This window comes from Microtus oregoni, unplaced genomic scaffold (genome assembly GCF_018167655.1).
Source record: "Microtus oregoni isolate MIOR12 unplaced genomic scaffold, Mior012 000046F_ref0000063, whole genome shotgun sequence".
NCBI classification, from domain to species: domain Eukaryota; kingdom Metazoa; phylum Chordata; class Mammalia; order Rodentia; family Cricetidae; genus Microtus; species Microtus oregoni.
In genome coordinates, this window is record NW_024543220.1 from 7,573,709 (window position 1) to 7,598,594 (window position 24,886).

The 24,886-nt window shown below is 40.0% G+C and overlaps 1 protein-coding gene across 2 annotated transcripts in view; it reads left to right on the plus strand.

The window, feature by feature from the left end:
* Cntnap2 (contactin associated protein 2) overlaps window positions 1–24,886 on the plus strand; it is a 2,078,180-nt gene that overhangs the window by 1,255,130 nt on the left and 798,164 nt on the right. For both annotated transcript variants that reach the window (XR_005972587.1, XM_041635058.1), the window contains exon 12: window positions 14,662–14,781. Coding sequence is in view for 1 of the 2 variants with exons in the window: in XM_041635058.1 (XP_041490992.1) it covers window positions 14,662–14,781 (120 nt within the window). In the remaining variant the exon portion in view is untranslated. The remainder of the gene's footprint in view (window positions 1–14,661; window positions 14,782–24,886) is intronic.

Below are 24,886 nucleotides of genomic sequence, written 5' to 3' on the forward strand. Positions count from 1 at the left end.
CTACAAGCTTGACTATTATTGATGATTAACCATTAACCTATATTTCTTAATTATACATTACATTTTTAAATGAACTACACAATCACAATACCTTAATCAAGATCAGAAATACATATACATATAACAAAATATACTGTAAAATCCACCCCAATGCAAATTACTCATACCTATATCATTTCCCCCTTTAAATGTAAAAGAACATTTACAAACAATATTTTGGGAACATGGGCGCAGTTTTTTCTCTCCAAACTGCTTCCTGCTGAATGGGGGCGTAGTTAATTAGGTCTTTCATGGTATAACCTGTGTGCTAGTTTCATCTCAGTTGGCAGTTGAGCGAAGCAATTTTCTGAAGATGTTCACAACAACCTTTCAGGAGGGCGTGGTCTATCATACCAAATTGTAATAGAAGAAATCCACAGGGTCTGGTCCTCTGTGAAAACAAAAGAAGACCCTCTCCAAAGCATCATATTCTTAAACCCAAATTTTGAAATCGTAATACCCTTATATCCATTTTGGTTTAGCTTAGCAGCCCATGTAATGAAATGTCTCTCTGTACTTAGCTCCTTTACAGTCAAAAATTTTAAAGAAAGCACAATGTACATAATCCAGACTCTCTGTGAATTTTCCATTTTTACGTGGCTTATTTTTCTTTATTTCTTTTAATTTCTTAACTATCTGTATTCTGTCTCTTTAAAGACTTTACCTTTTTTTTTTTAAACCATTAACTTTATTCTCTATATTATTTTTCTTCTCTCTCTTAAGCCTACGTACATTTATCCAACAGTGTGGTATTTTATGTCTGAATCTGTTTTATTGTGAATCTCTAACATTTTTTTACTATCCAGGAACATTTCTTAAAATGTTAAGCAGTTCTTAAAAACTTAAGTTGCGCCATGTACAGGTAATACGGTACCGCCTGTGTCCTGCCCAGTTGAAACCTTAAATGCACTGTTTTTATGGTAATTACGGTAGTTCCTGCCAATCAGCACAGTTCAGCAAGGAGCAGCCTCTCCTGCCTCAGATCCATTTGGTGCCCCTGAGCTGTGCACAGTTCCAGGCACACAGCAAGTCCTCATTGGAGCCGCACTCAGTAGTTTAATTTTGAGACTGAGCATGCAGCACAGAAACTCTTTTTATCCAAGTTACAACCAAATCTGACACGCAGAGCACTGCTCAGTCTGAAAACACGTCTCTTTCACCATGCTCTTCCGCCTGCCTAAGCCTGATTATGCCATCTGCCCAGGTGCAGGCGGGGAGCGCTGAGAGCACTCTCCTTCCGATCCCAAGCGGGAACACAAACATCCAGTCCCATAAAATCCATTGAAATGCTTTAAAGCCAGAGTTTGCACTGGCGGCACAGTCCCAAGAAGCCGCAATTTAAAATGACGCAGCTTTTTTTTTCTGCTGCTGTTGCCGAATCAGGAAATCTCTCTACAGCACGCCACCAACAAACAGCAAAAATCTGTGTTAAAGTCTCTCTCCCTTATTTTTAAGCCTTCTCAGGTTTTTAAGTGGATTTAGTCCATCACGTCGGGCGCCACTCTGTTGTGTTACAAGCGGCAGGGCTGCGTCCCTGGCACGCGGCCGCCCGCATGGCTAGCTTTACCTGAAATAATTACACGGAAACTGTATTCTTTTAAACACTGCCTGACCCATTAGTTTCAGTTTCTTATTGGCTAGCTTTTACATATTGATCTAACCCATTTCTATTAATCTGTGTAGCCCACGAGCTGGCTTACCAGGAATGATCTTAACCTGCGTCTGTCTGGAGTGGGAGAATCATGGCGACTCCCTCACTCAGCTTCTTTCTCCCAGCATTCCGTTCTGTTTACTCCGCCTACCTAAGGGTTGGCCTAACAAATGGGTCTAGGCAGTTTCTTTATTAATAAGAAATCACTCCCACATCAAAGTACCTTGAAAAAGAAACTTAATAGAAGACTGTTTACTGTGGCTGAAGGTTTGCGAGAGTATCAGTCCCCCAGAATGCAGAAGGAAAAGCAATAGGAGCAACAAGTGGCTACGGCAAACACATGAAGAAGGAGAGGTCTGACTACTTGGAGCCAGAGTGAAAACACTAAGACTTATTCCCAGTATCCTATTTCTTCCAGTTATCCCTAAAAGCTCAGTGACCTCCCAAAGAAGGCTATCAACTGATGATCAAGCATTTAAACACTTGAGCGGGTGGGAGATATTTCACACTCAAAGCTTAACAAATGTGGTTGAAAGAACAAGGCGTTCTCCTACAAGATGACCATGTTCTGGTCTGTAGAACCTATGATTAAACTACCTGGGCCAAGAGGCTTTGTAAGGGCCTTTCTCAAGCTCTCCCTTAGTTATTTGAGTAGGACATGTGCTATCCCAGGGCTCCTTAAAACAGCTGGAGGAATAAGAACACACTCACCAGGGAGCCATTTTAGGGTTAGCAAGAGCCTTGACTCTAGAGGGGTTCCCAGGGGTCTAGAGAGATGTCCCCAACTAGGTCCTTGGGCAGCTGAGGAGAAAGAGCCTGAAATGGCCCGATCCTATAGCCATACTAACGAATATCTTGCATATCACTATAGAACCTTCATCTGGCGATGGATGGAGATAGAGACAGAGACCCACATTGGAGCAATGGACTGGGCTCCCAAGGTCGAAATGAAGAACAGAAGGAGGGAGAACATGAGCAAGGAAGTCAAGACCGTGAGGGGGGCACCCCACCCACTGAGACAGTGGGGCTGATCTATTGGGAGCTCACCAAGGCCAGCTGGACTGGGACTGAAAAAGCATGGGATAAAACCGGACTCTCTGAATATGGTGGACAATGAGGGCTGCTGAGAAGCCAAGAACAATGGCACTGGGTTTTGGTCCTACTGCATGCACTGGCTTTGTGGGAGTCTAGCCTGTTTGGATGCTCACCTTCCTAGACCTAGATGGAGAGGGGAGAACCTTAGACTGCCCACAGGGCAGGGAACCCTGTCTGCTCTTAGGACTGGAGAGGGAGGGGGATGGGAGTAGTGTGTGGGGAGTGGGGGGAGAGGGATGGAAAAGGGAAGCGGGGAGGAGGCGGAAATTTTTAATAAAAACAAAATAAAAGAAATCAAGAAAAAAAAAAACCAGCTGGAGGAAGGGTGAGACGGTAAAGGTGAGACTCGGCATGAGGCAGCACAAGAGTGATCCCAAAAGGAGACACTGGCTGAGACGATGGGGAAAGGACTGGAGTGACGTGACCTATGGCTATGACGAAGTACCTGAAAGGAAGCACATTTAAGGGAGAAAGTATTTGCTTGCGCTCACAGTTGGAGATTGCAGTCTATCATCGAAATCAGAATTTGTGGCAGCGACTCATATTGTGTCTAGAGTCAAAAAATAAGAGGGATGAATGTCTGTGTGCAACTCCTTCCTCCTTTTTCTACAGTCTAGGATCCTACCCTCAGGTATGGTGTCACCTGCAATTGAAGTGGATCTTCCCACTTTAATTAACCTAATCCAGACAGTGTCACACATAGGAGCCTATGGGGTACATACCTAGAGGCCACAATAATCTAGACAATTACTCACAGGTATGCCTGAGGCTGTCTCCAAGGTGATTCTCTATCTCGTTAAGATGACAATCAATGTTAATTATCATAGAAATATGCACCACAGAGTGTTCCCAGCCTCTGGAAACTGGTAAAAACAAGAAGACAGGAGCTCTCCGGAATCCTCAAAAGAGTCCCTGCCAGTATCCTGAATGTGGCCTAATGAAATCCCCCTGGAATCCCTTTGCAGTCTTGTGACCAGGGGCACATCATTATTATTAGCTGTACTATTATCTCTAGCGTTTAAGATAATAAATTAGGGTAACATCAAGTCAGTAAGAGGCCATCTGTTCCATAAGCTATCGGAAACTAATGAGCAATCTCTCCATCATTGTCCACTACAAGCAACACAGTGTTACAGAAAGCTTTCTGTAGCAGCCATTGTTCTATGAAAATGAACACAGTACTTAGGACTTGTCTCTCCCAGGTCTCCCCCATGCTGTAAAATTCCATCTGATGTACTTAAAAATCGTTTTTCTAAACAACGGAGATTTATTTTTGAATATATAGAATAATATGAGGCCTTTTATTTGGCCCTTGGAGTTCCAACAGAGAAAAATGACTTCCCCGATAGATCGATAGACCTGATGAGTCTATTTGTTTTGCCATCAGCCCCATTACCTTCCTGCTCCTCAGCGGTCTACTTGCAGCATCGATTATTGACAATGTCTCAGCTGCTGCTTTCTGTGCAATGGCTGCTTCCTTCTTCTCCCCATGCTTTGTTGTCTCCTGCAATTTGATCGGCAAAAATAATCTGACCCAGCTGGGAATGGACCTGGCACAGAGTTCACAGGCTGAGACTTGCCACATAAATGTGTTTATTTGCTTATTCTTGGCATAACCCAACGATGCACCATGCTTTTTAGTTTATAGAGGCTATGGTTTTATTTCACTCCACAGTAAGGAGGCATTACTGTCTTAATTTGTACTTGAGAATAATTAAAGATTAAAGAAAGGCTCCAGCAGAAATTACAGAAAGATGTGAATGAAAATGTCTTAATTACTTATGTAGAATATAAAATTAATGAAAAGTTTACTACATCACAGCTGTTGGGCATTTTATCTAAGTGTCATGAATCCAAATGCCCATTTTAAAAGTTTTAAATGAAAAAAAAAAGATAACAGATGCATGGGGACTGGAGAGATGGTTCAGTGGGTGATGTGCTTGCTGCACACCATGAGGGCTTGAGTTAGGATCCCAGAGCCCAGGTAAAAGATGAGATATTAGTAGTTCGACATGCCTGTAGGCCCAGTGCTGGGGTATGAAGATCCCTGGTGCTTGGGGAAATGTGGTCTAACTGAACTGATAAACTCCAGTTTCAGCGAGAGACTCTGGCAAATAACAAACAAACAAGGGTAGAGAGTGATAGAGGAGACATTTGGTATCAATGGCTGGCCTGCTAAGCACATGCAAGGGCACATGTACACCCCACACATGTGCAGATAGGTGTACAACACACCCACATCTGCATGAACTTACAGATACAGATTATTAATAATTTTGGAAATGCAAAAATGTTATAAAATCTCCTTTAATTTTGTTGATCAAAAATAGCCAAAGTATTTCCTCCCAAACTTTTTTTTAGGGCATCATACAAGGTTTTTATTTTGTATGATGAGTTTTATTTACAAATGTATGGTTTCCCTCCCCACAAACTTACTGTATTTAAATTTTATCATATTGCCTGTCAGTGACCTACATTGACTGTTTTCAAGTATAAAGGGAAAACCAGACCATACTTCCTGAGTTCTGATTGTCTCAAGATTAGGCCAATGCTTCTCAGGATGCCATCTGAAGGCCTGCGGTGACAGCTCACTTTGGAACCTCTTACAGCTGCAAATTCTCTGCCCAGACAGGCTTCTCATAATGAAGTAAGGCCCCATTGCAATCAGCTCTCCATGATTTTCACACATGCAAAAGTTTGCAAAGGACTTGGCTTCTGCATGTGTTGATGAGCCAACAGCAGCCTGTCCTGTCCTGGGCTACAGACAAATAGAGTAATTACTATAAGTGAAAAAAAATAAAATAAAACAGAAGGTCTTCTTGGTTACCAGAATTTCCCACATCCAACGGCTTCAACATTTACTTCCAGTATATTGTATATTGCTTAGGCAAAGTTCTAAACCCATAGTTCAAATTCCTTTATAGTTATCTATAAATAGGATAAGTAGTTTTTCGTATGTATAATCATGTACTGATGTTTGTTTTTCTATTAATTTTTTCATTTTATTTTTTTAAAAAAGAAAACAAACTATCTTTTTTTCATTTTACATACTAATCCCAGTTCCCACTACCTCCCCTTCTCTCATTCCCTTCACCTCCACCCCTACCTCACCCCCATCCACTCCTCAGAGAGAGTAAGGCACATGGCTTTGGGGAAGGTCCAAGGCCTTTCCAATCATGTCTAGGCTGAGGTATCCACCCAAAGAGAATGGGTTACCGAAAAGTCAGTGCAACTAATAGAGATAAATCCTGGCGACACTGCCAGTGGCCCCACAGTCTGCCCCAGCCTTACAAATGTCACCCACATTTAGAGGGTCTAGTTTGGTTTGATGCTAGTTCCTACCCTGTCTGGCTAGATTTGGTGAGCTCCCATTAACTCAGATAAGCTGTTTCAGTGGGTGTCCCCATCATGGTCTTGACCTCTTTGCTCATATTCTCACTACTCCCACACTTCAACTATACTTTGGGAGTTCAGCCTCTGTTTCCATCAGTTGCTGGATTAAGGGTCTATGGTGAAATTTAAGATATTCATCAATCTGACTACAGGGCAAGGCTAGTTCAGGAACCCTTTCCTCTATTGCTTAGGGTCGTAGCTGGGGTCATCCTTGTGGATTCCTGGGAATTTCTCTAGTGCCAGGTTTCTTGCTAGCCCTATAATGGCCCCCTCAATCAAAATATCTCTTTCCTTGCTCTCCATCTCTGTCCTTCTTCCATCTCAGCTATCCTATTACCTCAATTTTTCCTCCCCCCCTTCTCCCTTCCTCTTCCCTTTCTGCCCTTATTTCTCCCCCAATCCCCACACTTCCAATTTTGTCACGAGATCTTGTATATTTCCCCTTCCCAGGGGAATCTATATATGTTTTTTTTAGGGTTCACCTTGTTACTCAGCTTCTCTAAGGTAGTGAACTATAGGTGCATTATCCTTTGTTTTACAGCTAGTATCCTCTTATGAGTGAGTACATACTATGTTAATCTTTCTGGGTTCAGGTTACCTCACTCAAGATGGTTTTTTCTAGTTTTATTGACAGGGGTTTCTGTCCTGCCTGGCCCTGCAGCCATTCAGTCCCAAAGACACAGAGAAGCCTACAATAATTACAAACTGATTGTCCTGTAGCTCATGCTTATTAACTCTTACATCCTACATTAACCCATAATTCTTGTCTGTGTTAGACATGTGACTTGGTACCTTTTATTAGCAAGACATTCTCATATTGCTTCCTCTGTGCCTGGGTGACAACTGAAGACTGAGTCTTTTCTCTTCCCAGAATTTTCCTGTTCTCATTGCCCTACTTCTACTTCCTGCCTGGTCACCTTGCATTTATTTCCTGCCTGATTACCGGCCAATCAGTGTAAGACTGCCATTTTTATTATGTTGATCCTATCCAAGAACATGAAAGATCTTTCCATTTTCTGGTATCTATTTCAATTTCTTTCTTCAAAGACATAAAGTTCTTGTCAAATAGGTCTTTCACTTCTTTGGTTAGTGTTACTCCAAGATATTTCATGTTATTTGTGGCTATTGTGAATGGTGATGTTTCTCTGATTTCTTTCTCAGCTCTTTTATCATTTGTATATAGGAAGACTATTGATTTTTTTAATTGATCTTGCATCCTACTATATTACTGAAAGTATTTATCAGCTTTAGGAATTTTCTGGTAGAATTTTTTGGGTCATTTATGTATGCTCTCATACCATCTGCAAACAGCGAAAGTTTGACTTCTTCCTTTCTATCTTCTCTGGGGATAGGAGGGTTTGGGAGTGGAGTGGGACTTTTAGCTTACAGGGTCTGATCAATGGGATGGGTGTATTGGAGCAGCTTACTTGCAGGAAGCTTGCCTGCTGGCTCGCTAGAGAAACTGAGGCAGGTGGAAGGCCTAGAGACTGGGGTGCCCCACTGGGTAGATGGTCCCTCACCTCTTAGTTCTCTCTGTGTAGTTGTAGCCTGTGTTTCAGAGTTCCTCTGAAGTTGCGGAGGATAGGAGGGTTTATGGGTAGAGTGCGAACTGTAGCTTACAGGGTCTGATGGATGTCGTACAGAAGTAGCCATGTACTTCTGATAAGCCACCTAACACTCCAGTATCAAAATAATATTAGAGCAAGGAATAAGTAAATTTTAAGTTCAGTTTCTTCTTTTTTTTTTCTTTTTATCCTCTTTCTTTCCAGTACATTATAGATATGGAATAGAAAAAGCAGCATTTTCCAATCACACCTGTAGCTAAATGGTTTTCTTTGTGTTGCTTAATCCTGCTGGACTGGTTTCTCTCCCATCTGTTGCTCCCTACAGCTGCTTATGAAATAATCACTGAGAAGCTAATATTAAATATAATTGCTTGCCCGATGGCTCAGGCTATTACGTGCTAGCTCTCTTATAAATTAGCCAATTTCTACAGATGTGTGTATTGCCACACAGCCTTGGCATTACCTCTGTTCTGTCGTCTTTCTCCTTATAAAGGCTGATGCTGGCATCTCTCTTCTGCAACAGCTGGCTCACATTCCTCTTGACTGCCATTCTTCACCTGCATATCTGTTTGGATTTCTGCCTACCTGTATTCTGTCTTGTCATAGACCAAAGTAGCTTTAATCTTCAATCAGTGGGAGCAACATATACTCAAAGGATACAGAAGGACATCCAACCTTACACACCTTTTTAGGAAAGGCATTTTCCTAAAAAGGCATCTTAAAAAAGCTGATCAATTTCTGAGTCAGCTGCAAGTGGGTATTAGTGTTCTGGGTTATTACAAAAATACGCATGTTCTCCTTAAGAAGGAAGAGTTTGAGTGGCAGACAGGAAACAATCTCTAGTTTAATAATATATATTGAGCTTGTGGTGCTATCCATTAAAAGTTTGCCATGCATCAGGCACTATGTTAAATGGTAGATGCTGATTAATTTTTCCAGCCTTTATAAGACCACTATAACATATCTATTATATCTCTTCAGTTAACACGGATAAATGAAGTTGGGTAATCCTTCCCACAGCATGTTCTCTCTTTCTTACTCCTCCCCTCCCATATGTGTGTGTGTGTGTGTGTTTATCTAAGTATTTTTAACTTTAGATCTGTATTTCTTACAATTTCTTCCCAAGCTGAGAATTCAATTTTAGACATTGTAGACATTATTTAGCTTGAGAAACACACTAGTGGATATTACACTCGGTTATAATCAGAAAGGAGTTGCTAATCCCCATAACACTTGTGCCACTACTGCTCCAATGGCCACATAGTGTCTGGAAAGTTGATAGTACAGTACACAAAGTCCAAAGTCGGGAATGACCACTGCTAGTTTTCCAGCCCATCTCTCTGTGTACAAACTTCCATACTATGAAAGCTAGACAGGATGGAGGAAGCTTCCAGATTAGCTCCAGCATGACTCCTCTGTTTTATTCAAGGAAAGTAAAATACACTTTTTTATTTTTTTAACAAACTTCATGCATATATACAGTGCTATCTCTGTCATATCCATAACCCACTCCATACCTTCAGCTCACTCTACCCACCATGTATTAGTCATTTTTTAATGCTATGATAAATTACCATGACCAGAAGCAATTTAAGGGAGGGCTTATATATGGTTCTACAGTGTTATATGTTCATAATAATGAAAACTTCATGGTGACAGGAAAAAGGAAGCTGAGAGGTCAAATTTCAACAGTAAACAGGAAGCAGAGTGAGCAAGCAGGAAGCATAGTCATAATCAGACAGCCGCTATGCTTCCCTGTACAATATCTTCTCAATAACAAGCCAGAAAATATCCCACATAGATGAGGCAGAAGATCGCCAGGCCCACCAACTCCTGGGGAGCTATTGGTATGGGTCATTTCTGAGTCAGAGAGAATCATTTCCTGATGGAGGAAGGTCATTGGCTAATAAAGGCACTGCCCTGGCCCATTTTATTGGTTAGAGGATAGGTGGGAGGAGAAAACAGGACAGAACACTGGGAGGAAGAGGAAGTGAGCTCAGAGACTCCACAGCTCTGCTCTCTCGGGAGCAGATGCCTCAGAGAGAGACGCCATGCCCCGCTCCCGGGATGAAGCTCCGACCCAGGATGGACTAGGCTAGAATCTTCCCGGTAAGACCGGTTCTCACAGATTATTAGAGATGGGTTGATCAGGATGTGAGAATTAGCCAGTAAGGGCTAGGGCTAAAGGGCCAAGCAGTATTTAAATGAAATCAGTTTGTGTGTTGTTATTTCGGAGCATAAGCTAAACAGGTTGCTGGGGTGCTGGGGATGCAGCCCCGTTGCCCTTACTACTTCATATGGCACCCACGTGGACAACTGCTTCCACATAAAGCCTGAGACAGCTTGGGAAGTAATTCTAGAACAAAATGAAAGCATTGTGCCTGGTTTCTTGGTAGCAGCAATTTCTCGGTTCTACTCTGCTTGCTAGAGGCAAGCAAGCGCCTCATCTAAGAGAGGCTTCCTGACTCAGCTTTAGCTGCAAAGCCTGCAGCTCATTAAGAAGTCCTGCCACGAAACACTTAAACGGTATTGACGAAAAGCTGAACACATGCTTTTCGGTTTTCAGCCACAGCGGGAAAAAAGCTGCTCCGTTTAAAAATGCCAGCTTTCTGGGCCATCCTGCCAGGGCAAACACTGACTGTTTGAGGCAGGAGGGCCGGCTACAGAGAGAGGACTTGAGTGTTGTCTGTTGTAGCTCACTTGCTGGCAGGGACCTTGAAATGCCATACAGTTGTTGCAGTAAACATGGCTACAGCCTGTATATCCGCCATGAGGCTAGAAAGCTAAGGAATGGACTGGATCTAGCTGGCAAAGCCACGCCTTTAGTCCTACTGAGATTGCTTGGTAAATTAAAGATTCATGTGGTCAGAAAAAGAGAGATATACAGTAAAGAGAGATTCAAAGACAGAGAAAATTTTTGAATGGTTTAAAGTGTGTTAAAAATATATGCAGACTAAAATTTAAAGTTCTTAAAAGTAACAAAAAAAAAAAAGGAAGAGAGTTGTTGTGTGTGGTAGCACACGCCTTTAATCCCAGTGCCTAGAAGGCAGAGACAAACAGATCTCTGTGAGTTCAAGGTGTAGTAGTGTACACCTTTAATCCCAATGCCTGGGAGGCAGAGACAGGCGGGTCTCTGAGAGTTCAAAGACAGCCTGGTCTACAGAATTACTTCAGGTCAAAGATACAGAGAACCTGTCTCAAAAAGCAAAAAGTTAAAAGTAAAAATAAACGAAATAGAGGTTAAAACAAAGCTGTACAAAGATGGAAAATACACAGAGAATCTTGATACTGTATGCTATTATGCTCTCTTTGAATTATTTAAATGCTGAGGAAGGAGCAACAGATGCTAAAAGATATTTATTTATAAATGCTGCTGAACTAATCCAACATAGATATTTTGAAAATACCTTAAATTTAAAATTTGGATCTAAGGACATGATGCTTTGGAAAGGAGTTTTTTATTTTGTTTTCACAGAGGATGAGACGCTGTTCATTTCTTCTATTCCGATTTGGTATGATGGACCACGCCCTCCTGAAGGGTTGGTGTGAACGCCTTCAAAAAATTGCTTCGCTCAACTGCCAACTGAGATGAAACTAGCACACAGGTTATACCATGAAAGACCTAATTAACGACGCCCCCATTCAGCAGGAAGCAGTTTGGAGAGAAAAAACTGCGCCCATGTTCCCAAATATGGTTTATAAACGTTCTTTTACATTTAAAGGGGGATATGATATAGATATGAATAATTTACATTAGTATAGATTTTGCTTTATTGATAGAGATTTAAGGTCAATTTTGTTATATGTATAAGTGTTTCTGATTTTGATTAAGGTATTGTGATTGTGTAGTTCATTTAAATATGTACTGTATAATTAAGAAATATAGGTTGTTAATGGATAATCATCGATAATAGTAAAGCTTGTAGTCATGTTAGTTAGATTTTCTAGATATATAGAGATATATTTTAGATAGACATTCTTCATGTCTTTCAAAGAATAGGACTTTTCATGACAATGAGACACTCTGCTCCTGGCAGCACCAATCTACTTCAAGAGGAAGATGGGCATCGAAGAGGCTCCTTATGGAGTTTGATAGCCATTTGGGCAAGAAACTGCTCTTGCCTGGACTCTTGCATAAACTGGACACAGAGAACCCACAGAGAGAGGACTACTGAACTTGTCTAAGGTGAGATGATCTTTCGGGGTTCCTGATTCATGAAAGAGTCCGCGAGACATTCTGCAGGACACAACAGATAGTGACTGAACTGACTTTGAATTTCCTGCTTTATGGAAATGTCTGCTGGATACCATGGGCCTGAAGGCTGAAGATGGATACCCCAACGGTACAAAAGAACTTTGGGTGACTGTCCAGGCAGCAAGATGTCTTTGTCATTTCTAGAGTTTGAAGTTTCTTAGTTCTTGTTTACTTAGGTAATATTATATCTTTCTGGAGTCTTTGATGGAGTTAAGAATAGTTAGTTATAGTTATAGTTTTCCTTAGTTATGATAAAGATTATTGTAACTTTTACTTGATAACTGTTTTGTTATATGTAATTTTGCTATGTTAAAGTTAAAGCCTTTTTTTTTGTTTAAACCAAAAAAGGGGAAATGATGGAGGAAGGTCATTGGCTAATAAAGGCACTGCCCTGGCCCATTTTATTGGTTAGAGGATAGGTGGGAGGAGAAAACAGGACAGAACACTGGGAGGAAGAGGAAGTGAGCTCAGAGACTCCACAGCTCTGCTCTCTCGGGAGCAGATGCCTCAGAGAGAGACGCCATGCCCCGCTCCCGGGATGAAGCTCCGACCCAGGATGGACTAGGCTAGAATCTTCCCGGTAAGACCGGTTCTCACAGATTATTAGAGATGGGTTGATCAGGATGTGAGAATTAGCCAGTAAGGGCTAGGGCTAAAGGGCCAAGCAGTATTTAAATGAAATCAGTTTGTGTGTTGTTATTTCGGAGCATAAGCTAAACAGGTTGCTGGGGTGCTGGGGATGCAGCCCCGTTGCCCTTACTACTTCAATTTCCTATTGAGGACACTGGTAGGTTTTCCAGTGTCCCAAACCCATGCATATTTGGACAACTCTCACTGGATTTAGTAGGTTACAAAAAATTTGATGAAGTTGAGAAAAGGATGTTGGGGAAAACACAAAGGGAGTTGGTTGGAGTGAATAGAATATAGGTACAATAATCCATTGTATACATGTGTGAATTTTTCAAAAGTAAGGATTTTACATTAAATTTTAACCTGGAGAGATGCTGTCACTAATAAGGTGTCTAGTTTGTCTTCAGAGATTATAATTTCAGATCACCCTTAAGCGGCACTTGTTCCTACTCACTTCTGTTCAACTGGCCTCCACATTGTCTTGACCTCAGAACTGCTGCACTCAGTCCTGCCAACTTTATCCCTGGCCACATTGTTTTAATTCACCTGCCAGTCATCTTCCAACCAGCAGTAGCAGCAACAGCCTGATAGTCCCCTACAATCTACCACTTACTGCATGGAGTTTTGATTTTTAAGCCTATATCTAATTATAGCATCTTCCTGCTGGACATTTAAAAAACATTTTCCCTGGTTTTTATTACGGCATTTTACTTAGCATGGCATTCACAATTAGAGAGAACATGTAGCTTACTGTGTAGACACTTAAGAGATTGAAAGTGGACCTATTAATGGTTACCCTGGGGCAAAGATGAATGGGTTCTGCTTACTTTTCTAGCCACATCCTGCTTCAACAGCACTTGAAGCAGAAGCAATACCCATGTAATCAACAATCAAATCCTGCTCCAAAGGTCTTGAGTCTGGATTGTGTCCAGCTAAATCTGCATGGACGGGTATATAGTGTGACATGTAGCAGAGACTCTGTGCATTATAACTCATTGCAGAAGGAAGAAGGGACAAGTCAATCGAAGAAATGTTGAAGCATTTGACTGAGAGTGGAGACATTGGTATAACAAAAGAGAGCTGAACACCTATTCTCCTTGGGTAGAGGGAGCCATGGGCAGATGAAGAGGGGCAGAAAAGCTTGGTAGAAGATAAGACAAAGGATGCTTGAGACGCAGACGCCCGATTTCCTAATTCACACACAGCAGGCCCTAGAAGCACTGTACAAGAAAGTCTGTCTGGGTGAAATCCGTTTTCACCAAGAATGCTTCCTTGTCCTGTGCTGGGATTATTCACATTTCTCACAAATGTCAGTATGAAGCTGCTGGAGGAAAGAAAAAAACTTGACTTAATAGCTTTACAACCTAGGAGATATGTAAATATCCATTTTGCACTTCTGAAAACAGGTGCAGTCTCTTCACAAAAAAGAAAATGTGTCACAGACGTGGAAAGGAAAAGGAAAACAATGGAAAAGAACCTATAATTTAATTATGCAAATGCAGGCTTTTTACGCAAACTAAATTTTGATATAGTTAAAGCACCTGTAACAAACTTAGGAAACTTGCTTTCCTTATGCCCAAGACACAAGGAGATTATAAATTCCACGCAAATTAAAGGAAATTTATATTAGGGATACAAAAATTGAGAAAGAAATCTCCTTTATCTTAGTTGAGAGTTCAATTATTTGCAATCTTTCAAAATAAAGTACCTTATAGGAAGAAGATGATTGCTACAAACGAGTACGAATTAAAGGGCCATGTATTCCGATAAAAACACACATTACATGTGTTCTTTAATAGTTTATCGATTAGATCTATTCTTTCCCCGACTATAAAGTTATATAAGTAGCTTTTAGGGTCAGAAAGACTTAGAAAGAAAGAGCTAAGTCAGGAATTTAAGTTTGGAGAAAGAGAGTGTTCATTCTAGAAAGAACTGTTTCACACAGCAGTGTGCCTGCGCTGGGCATGTAACGGGGGCTCTGAGCTAGAGAGACGTTTATTTTGTGCTCTGCTCATGTGGATATCTCATTCCAGCCATCTACGAGCCCTCCTGTGAAGCCTACAAACACCTTGGCCAGACGTCAAATTACTACTGGATAGATCCCGATGGCAGCGGACCTCTGGGACCTCTGAAGGTTTATTGCAACATGACAGGTAACTGTGTCACGTTTATGTGTGATGAAGATGACTTTTCTGTATGCTGAGAATAACAGTCCCCTGACTGTGTGTTGCCCTGGAGTTATATTCTCACCACACCTCTAACAAGGTAAATCTTGCTGGGCTTGTTAAGCCAGAACATGCCGTGAAAACTCTGACACAGTAATCTCTTGAAAGTTTGCCTTTGGAATCTAGAGACATGCATGGCTCAGCAGTTAAGAGCACTGGCTGCTCTTGCAGAGGACCTGGGTTCAGTTTCCAGCACATACATGGCAGCTTACACCTGTCTCTAATTCCAGTTCCAACAGATATGATGGACTCTTCTAATCTGCATAGGTATGAGGCATATACACATACATGTAGGCACACACTCATGCACATAAAATAAAATAAAAATAAATATTTTTAAATTGTCTATCTTTGAGTTAAACAATGGATAGTTAACATTTTTTGAGGAAAAATCAACATGTAAAGGAAAAACCAAGAAAGTAAAATGGCAAAACTTAACTTCAAAGAAAGAACTGGCATGTGAAGTCACCTCACTTAGTGTCCTAGGCTGGGTAAATGTATCACTGCCCAGTCTCCCCCTGCTTCTATTTGGGGAAGGCTTATGAGCCGCTGCTGACCTTCCTCTGTTCTCTGTAGAAGGGTATCCTCTGTGTATTCAGATCCCTTTCTGGCAATTGCGAAGATTACACAAAGCTTTCATGAAATTTGTTTAGGAAGAGATCCTGATTTTTCTTCAATTCCATATCAAATTTCAGGCCAGGGAAATGAGATTGTAGATTCTTGCAAGCTCCCAGAGCAGGGTATATAATGCAAACTCTCTAAGATGGGAGAGAAATTTCTAACAGACATTGGCAGCAATATTGCGCTCCAAAAATCCAGAAGGGGCTTTGAGCCATTTATCATTACTGACTCCAAGAGATGACCAGCACTCACTGTGAACTGCTGAGACTTAGGGTACTGAAGGATAATGGCAATACAGTGATCTACATAGTAGTATGTGACTGCTCCAACATTCACCATCTATGTAATCATAGGCACCTTAACTAACATTCATTAAGCTTCCACATTCTTATCTACTAGTGAAAATACTGCTTACAACCATGATTATTATACAAAAAAGTAATAAAATCCCCAGAAAAAAAATTAATATACTGGGTTCATAAGAACCAATTGGGTAAGATTTTCCTATTTCTTGAAGTAATTTATTCATATTGTTTTAAAAGCACTCTAATTGAAATCTATTTGAAACCAATGATTCTTGGATATATATTTCAAAATCATTTATGGATTTCTATTTCTGTTATTTCCAAACAAGTGTCTTATCTCCACCTCTAAAGATTTCAAGTAGAAATACACTTCTGCCACTAAAACTTAAAATTGCAAACAGCACTATGGGCAGCGAGGACTCAGTGGAGAACTTTTTGCAGTATCATGAAGCAAGGCATGATACAGAATCGAAGGGATAATGGCTAGGGCTGGACATGACCTCTGTGTGGAAGCCCAGCAGAGAAGACCATAGAAGGGAATTGGTATCCCCTAAATTCTCTCCTACACTGAAATCTCTGGTGTGCACAAGAGAGGGATCAGCTAACAGGACGTTTTAATTGTTCCAATGGCCAACTAGTCAATGTCCTCTGATCTTTTCTTGTTGCACTTCATTTTAATCTTACTAGAACTTAGCACAGTTTAATTTTCAGAAAGATGCTTTGCTGGGCATTGAAGCGAGATGATTATCAGAACTACAAATTCCACCTTATCCATATCTTTGGGATAGAGAATCATAATGATAAACCCAAGGATCCCAATACAGTCTGAGCAGTAAGAACAGTACAACTTTCTGAACTTGATAGTTATAAAAATGGACGTGTCCAAGAATGCTTGAAAAATCTTGACTTACAGGGGTTTTTTGTTTGTTTGTTTGTTTGTTTGTTTGGAGACAGGGTTTCTCGATAACTTTGGAGCCTATCCTGGAACTAGCTCTTGTAGACCAGGCTGGCCTCAAACTCACAGAGATCCGCCGGCCTCTGCCTCCCGAGTGCTGGGATTAACCGCTGCCCTGCTGACTTCATGTTTTTAAACATGCTGAATGACTCTATAAAGGTCATTTAGCTCTTTGTCATTCATCATCTGTTCTTGAAATACAATGTTCTATATGGCATTTAGATGGTATTCATCACCAAACATAATACCATGACAGTTTGCTTGTGCTGTTCCATATCCAGGGACTGTTGTAAAGACAAGGTAGGGATGCCAGGCGGAGATAGCCTATAAAGTCTAGATATATCACTTCATGCCTTGAGAAAAATAGTTCCTGCTACACAAACCTTAAGAAATAAAAGGAGATAAAGTACTAAAAAAGGTGAGGAAAGAAAAGAGCCCCACAAATCAATGGCCCACGGCATGAAAGGATTTCGTGACAAAGAACTAAACCCCTAGTGGGTTAATAAGCTGGAGAGAAGGGCTAAGAGGCAGGGGAAAGGAAGGGTCACAGCAGATAAACAGGCAGGATTGTATGGCATCTATGACTGCATGTGTGCCCACATATGAACACATATGTGCATCAAAGAAAAAGATGAGAGAAATATATCTGTCAGTATTAAGGGAGATAAGTGGGATACCCTGTAGAGACTGAAATGATGGTCAAGATTCTAGAGAATGATTTCCATGTGGAGGGCTACAGAGTGATTTTTGAATCATGGTGAAGTACGTGCTGGATATTGTGCTGTAATGGAAGTGTGGCATAGGAGAGCTGCTAGGACTCTGGAAGTATGATGGCATAAGAGAAGAAATGGGAAAAGATGCTGCATAAATACATGGAGGAAACCATCAATTGAGCTACCCCCCTCAGACGTTAGAGAGTGTCCTTAATGACAAAACCCATCAAGTGCTGCGGATTTGACATGGAGGACTGATGTTTTCAATAAATCTCTTCTCAAAGAACTCATCAGTCTGGTTTCCTTGGGATTTTATCCTCTAATCCATGTTGTATATTACCCTCTTTGAGACAGGGTCTCTTTGCCATTGCCTTAGCCAGGCTGCCTGCCCTACAAGTGTCTAGAGAGGCACGCTGGGACTACAGGTGACTGGGCTGTTGGGTCCAGCTTTAAGTGGGTTCTAGGGATCTGAATGCAGGTTGTCAGAATTGCACAAGCCTTTTACTCGCTGAGCCATCTCCCCAGTCTTTGTACTAAACTTCTTATTTCTTTTTTAATTTGAGTAAGAAGCATCTGTGCTCTGTGCATGAGGTTTAGAGTCCAAACAAAAAGCACCTCTTGCATTCTTCATACAAATGGCTTTGTAGTTTTATCAAAAAGCCATTAAGCTTGTTTACATAATTTGTGCTTTATAAAGCCCTGGGATTTAGCTGATCAAATTCTATTACGGTCTATAATGGTAAAAGCCGCTCATGTCTCTTTAATCTAATATTTATAGAGAGTTCCTTGCTCAAGTCCCCACGTACGGGCACTGGCAATATTATTTTCTTTGTCTTTACTGTGCTTCTCATGTATCTCCACGGTGCCATGTGTGCAGGGGGTGAGGAGTCACTGGGTGACAGATGGAGGTCCTAGGGACAAATGTCTTGAACCTGTGCATGCCACCTCACCTCAAACCCCTTTCTTTTCTTCTTTCATGTGGTACTCATCTTCTTAGCAGCTTGCGGAAGCACCAGCTCACCATGACTATTCTGTGTGATTGTCTGGCACAGGTGAGCTAGCTCAATGCGCACGTTCTGAGCAAACTGGAGAGCCAGGAGGCCAGTAGGGCTATGATAGAATTTTCTTAGAAGTTCTTTCATGTTTCTGGGAGACTCCATTGTTCATGATTTGAAGGCCCATGGTCCTGGTTTTGTTTGTTTGTTTGTTTGCTTTGTTTTGTTTTTGTTTTCTTTTTTTTTCATGCTTATTGGTCATGGATTCCTCTGAACCCAGCAGAAACTCTGATGTGCAAATCATCCACTAGCAAATACCTGGTCAGGCTTACACAGGACAGTTACTCACTGGATTCACTAGAAGAGCTGATTTTATCTGCAAAGTCTTCACTGGGCTCTGTCTAGTGACCAGTCCTTGGAGTGTGTTGCATCATGTTTGGTGTCCCTGCTCACCTTTGAAAAGAGGGTATCCTGCAGGGAATGCCCATTTGGTGGCAGTGCTCCCTAAGGCCTCAGAATTCTGACTACCAATGTCCCTCTTCATATTGTTTCTAATTCTAGAACATAGGGACCTTCCTGTGTGTAGAACACATGGCCATGATAAGTTTATAAAGTATAGTTATTTATTAATAATTTTGTATGGTTTTTAATCTTAACATATTCCTCAATAAAAAAAGTTTGATTATATATAAAATAAAAATTACAATTAACAGTGGCAAAGAAAAACAAGTAACATACTGGGAAATATATGATAAGGATTTTTATATTTTATGCTTCCATATAGACAGATAGTAGGTGGGAAGGAAGGAAGGAAGGAAGGAAGGGAGGGAGGAAGGAAAAAAAGAAAGATATTAAAGACAAATGAAATGTAAAAATATTTTTAGAACATTATACCTAAGTCTTCTAGTGACTTGTAAGACCACAAAGTAGCTAAAATTACAATCATTTTCTTGTTTTTATAATTAAAGCTCAGAAAAGTTAAGTCCTAGGCCTCACACATTGTCAGCTATGAGACCTAATAATTTAACCAGGCTTATGTGCTCAGAAATGGACTGTAGTTGACATATGTGTGAGTGTGCATATATGTGAATAAATGCATGTGTGTATGTTTGCATGTATATAAGTGTGTTTATGTGTGAGCATTAATGTTTATATATGTGTAAGTATATGTATGTGTGTGTATTTGAGTGTGCAAGCTCACATGTATACATAAACAAAAATATTCACTTGGGATCTGTGTTACAATCTAGGACATGTTTTCTTAAATGAGCATTTCTTATCAGCATCTCATCATCATCATCATCATCATCATCATCAAAGATTCCTAACTCATTACCTATGGCTTGGATAATGTGTTGCCTATAAACTATTTATTTCTTAATTGTTCCACCAATGCCTTGGGGTTTTAATCAGAGAACACATTTAAATGAAATCAGCACAGGAACAATGAAGTAACTGTTACCGGTTTTAATTCATAAGTAATCCAGAAGTATTTTCCCATGGGAAATTTTCAGAGGATATTCTAGGATGGCTTTTATACTCCCTGCCTTCAAATGTGCCCTCTGTGCCTAGGGTAGGCCACTACTGTAGAATTTCCCTCGACCCATATCTGGATTCTTAAGTCAATTTTTTGGATAATTTAAAATTGATCCCTAATACCTGGTTGATTTTGAGTGAGTAGTTCTTAACCTGACTTGGACACTAGCTTGTTTGAAAATAGAACAGGGTCATTTATATCTAATTTGACAGTAGTCCTTTCCCTGGGAAAGACATGAGGACACAAAATTCTGTTCTGTGTGAGGAAGGTTGTTACCACTGAAAGTGGGGACTTCATGAGCTCTTAATCCCTTCATGGTCTTCTTAGTCAGTATTTCCATCTGTCCTTCACCCTTTCCGTGTGTGTGTGTGTGTGTGTGTGTGTGTGTGTGTGTGTGTAGAGGGAAAGAGAAAGAGAGAGAGAGAGAGAGAGAGAGAGATCCTGACTACAAGCCCCGCACACTGATTTCCACTTCATTCCCCTCGCTCTATTTTTTCAAAGGCACTTTATTTCCTTTTCTGTCTCCTAACCTAGTTTACCTCCTCTATAGTTAACCTATGTGTAGACTCGTTCTGCTCTGTCTTTCCTCGGCCACTTGGTCTCCTCTTTGTCGACCTCTCATGAGCTGTCTTTGTTATAAACCTTTGTAATCACTCAGCAACTCCTGCCTCTCACGTTCAGCTCTTTCAGTTCCTCACAATCAGTATAAATCTTTGAATTCAATTCTCTTCATACAGCTTCAATTGAAAATCTGGGAAGTAATTCACTGATCAAACACAGCCGGGAAAGACTCTTCCTCTGACTGATTACCACTCTCACGGAGCACTTTCTTTCAGATTCTTGCTTATTCTATACGTGGCTTCTACCTGCCAGGTTTTCTTTGAAATCTCTTCTTCATTGTGTGCCAGTCATGGTGATAGGTTAATACTACAAAAGTTCTTACATGGTTTTCAAACTTGAAGTCAAGAAAGAGAGAGGGAAACCATGAAATGGGCTGGGAGGCCCACAACACAGGCCAGATCACGTAACAACAAGGTGAGACAGCTTTGGACTCTATGGGAGCCTTTAAAATGGAACCCAGATGGAAACTAAACTGTACTGGACTATTTCTACACAACATGGCCACAAAATATGTTAAATATATACCTTTTTGTGAGGTTTCTCCATTCAAATTCTGAGGGTGGCCTCTTATTATCTATGGCCAGAGATGACTATTTCATTTCCTCTGATGTTTGGAGCCTTTATCTCTTGTCCAGTCCACAGTAATCAAATGTTCACTGGAGTGTATTAAATAAGAAAAAATGACCCTGGGAAATGAATTAGGGCCCCATTCATTCTTTCGTTATCTAAAAATTCCAAACTCTTTAGGAGTAAAATCATACTTTTAAACTGGACAATTCTTTTTCTCCCAGCTAACTAGCAAGGATGACTAGGGTTCTTTTCTTCTTTTGTTATTTTGATATTTTTTCTTATTGTGTATAATTTTGTATTAGACTTAGAACACTCTTATTTACACAAAAGTGGCAGATGCTATAAGAATTTCTACCACCCATAGCCTTTAAGTTACCCGCCCACTTGGGTGTGGCTTTTTATACTATAAATGCTGATGTAAAATGCCCATCTGTCTTGCCTTCTGGCTGTGGGATTCAGTGGCTATTCCCCATTCAAACAGAGGATTATGATCTGTGGGTCTACCCCGAAATAAATAACCCTTTATCATACTCAATTCTGAGTTAGTGTGAGATTTCTTTTTAGCTTCTGTCATCAATTGTGAATTACTTTTTAAGTAACTTACAAACTTACTTGGCATATGAATTGATGAACTATATTGTCATTGTTTTACCAGCTATGTGTACAGAAAATAATATCAACATAAAGCATTAAGTTTGGAAATCATATGTTAAAAATGATACATGTGTATACCATGTTGCTGAACTATAATAAGGCACAACAGATCTACCTCCTGGAAATAGTAATCAATGATGTTTTTAGTTTCTATTAATAATGCCACTTTGAGACATTCCTGATTGAAACTGTGTAACTTGTAGCAGTTTAACTGTGTAACTTGTCTAGTTTGGACAAGTTTCCTGTCTCTTTCCCCTTGCTGCTTTCTTCAATTGCATGTCCTTATTGTTATAGGATATTATTTTCTCCAATTGCATGTCCTTATTGTTATAGGATATTACTTTCTTCAATTGCATGTCCTTATTGTTATAGGATATTGATTTTCTTCTTGCAGTGACAATACATGCCTGAAATAGTGTCAGGGAGGAATCACTTATTTTTGACCACAGTTCCCAAGGACACAATCCACCATGCGGGGAAGAAGTGGCAGATGAAATGACTTGGTCCATGATGCTAGGAGCTTGGGTTGTGACTTGTTTATATTTTAGTAGATCAGGAAGTAGAGACCATTGCCTGATAGTGCAGATGAGTTAACACCTTCAAAGTCTTGTGTCCAATGGTCCAATTTCTCCAGCTATGCCCCCTACTTTAAAGATAACATAACCTCCTGCCTGTGAGGGACCACGTACTCAGACATGTGAGTCTGTGTGCAGAGTATCTTATATTCAAAGTATAATTTCACAAAGCCTTCTTCCAGTGTTCTCCATGGGAGGGATGTGAGATCTGATAGAACTCTAACATTGTAATCTGATCTATTTCCTCCCCTAGTGATATTTCCATTTCAAGAAATAACGAAAAATAATGAAAGCATAGAGATAGTACTTCGTGACAAAGCACCAGCTGTTCCTCCAATCTTCTCCATCCATAGTCCTATTTCCTACATACACATAAAATAATGGTCCCTGTATCTCCCCCAAAGAAAACTTTTCATCAGTGAACTGGAAAACCCACCATTTCTATTGTTCTTTGACTGTTTTACTCCAACATATACTTGTTAACTATATTTTTATCCTTTCCTCCTTAATTATTCTGCACTGTATACAACTGCTGGGGAGAAACGAAATCAGAGGACAATTCCAGCATGAATATGTCATTGAAACAAACTATAAAAGAGCACAGTGCCATGTTCCTCCCTATGAAAAAGAAAATGCCTGTGGGCAGCTTTGGTTCCATGGTCTCTACTCCACTCAAATTCTCTGCTCCTTTTGAAAATTTCTAGGTTGTGCTTATTAAAATATTTATTATTCCCAATGCAATATTCATTTCTAGTATTTTGAAAACCTGATCTTTGTTCCTATTGATATTTCCAAACACAAAACTCTGATTTTCTGTATAGCAGCCAAATATTTTTTACATTGTAGAAAAGTTGCGTTCTGGGCGTGCATGATTAAGGGTGGACAAGAGCCACTTAGCCAGACTCAGCTGAGCCTCTGTGGATGCTGTGAGCTGCTTGTCTATAAGATTACCATTTTGTTCGTTATTATTGCAAGCTTACATGTTATTTTTGTTTATTGCTGGCATTTAAAGGAGGACAATAGCTAGCTGCTTAAAGAACAATAACAGAGAACTTAAATTTGGAGATTTGTTATTAAAATTACTGACATTTCCTCTGTACCATTTCAAGCTCTGAGTAGAAACTCCATGAGGCTTCTGGGGGTATCATCATGGCCCCACAGAGAATTATTAAAATCACCATTGTAACGCCGTTAAAGGGCATTGGTCCTCTGCCTTCAACTCTGAAGACATGGCCTTAGTTACTCTTTGCTGATTACCAGTTTATGGTGGAGCTAGTAAAGTAAGGAAGAAAACAGCATTCAAAACCGTATCTGCACACCAAGGCTTTCTTCCAATGCCCTTGTGTAAGGCTGTGTTAATAGATTAAATCTATTTTTAAAATCCCCGATTATAATACTCTTGTTTTAAAAGAGATTAATTTTCTGTAGCATAGTGGGAGATAATTTAATGTATAAAAACTCCTGAAACACAAAAAATTAGAGAAGTTTTATAAGCATGTCAAAATCAACTTTCCCCTAAGAAAATTACAAAAGAAGTAATGCACTTAAGTACTTTAAAACTGTACATCAAAAAAAAAAATATTATTGGGACTGGAGAGATTGCTCAATGGTTAGCAGCTTTGACTGCTCTACCAGAGGACCATGGTTTGATTCCCAGCATCCACATGGCACCTCACAGCCATCTGTACTTCAATCCCAAAGGCTCTGATGACATTTTCTGAGCTCCACAGTCATTGCACCCACATGTCCCATGGACAAACATGCTGGCAACTCTCCATGCACAATTTAAAAATGAAATACAAAATGTTGCTTTTGAAAGAACTGTAAAACTTCCACTGGTTGATTTTCTTTAGCTTTGAATTCAAAACCAACCTTGAATCAAAATAAGCCAGTGTCATAGTTTCTCACTGATATTATTTAATAATACTATGTATTTTCATAGGGAAAATTAAATTCATAGATATTCTTGAAAATCAGCTTATTTTGACCTAATCTTTAATTCTATACTTAAGCTTCCTAACACATTATCAAATCCTAAACTGACCTGGCTCCAAATATTTTCACTATGAAGTTGGATGCACTGAGATTGGTGCATGTATGCTTATAGCTGCAATGTCTTTTGATACATTGGCCACCTGAGCAGCATGAAGACACCTTCATGTCTTCTGATTAGTTTCGGTTTGAGGTGTATTATATTGAGTATTATAATAGAAACTCCTATTTGATTTCTGGTTCCATTTCTTGTGCACCTTTCCCTTCCAGATACTCTCTGTCTTTGATGGTAAAGTATGTTTCCTGAAGCCAGAAAATTATAGATCCTGATTTTTCATTCAATCTTCTAGTCTATATTTTTAATGGGATATTAAGACCATTGATGTTCAAAGTTATTACTGAAAGATGTTTATTAAGTTCTGTTATTTTGTTGGTTTGTGAAGTTTGTTTTCTTAGTCTTCATTTGTTTAATCATTTTACCTAAAATGTTATTTT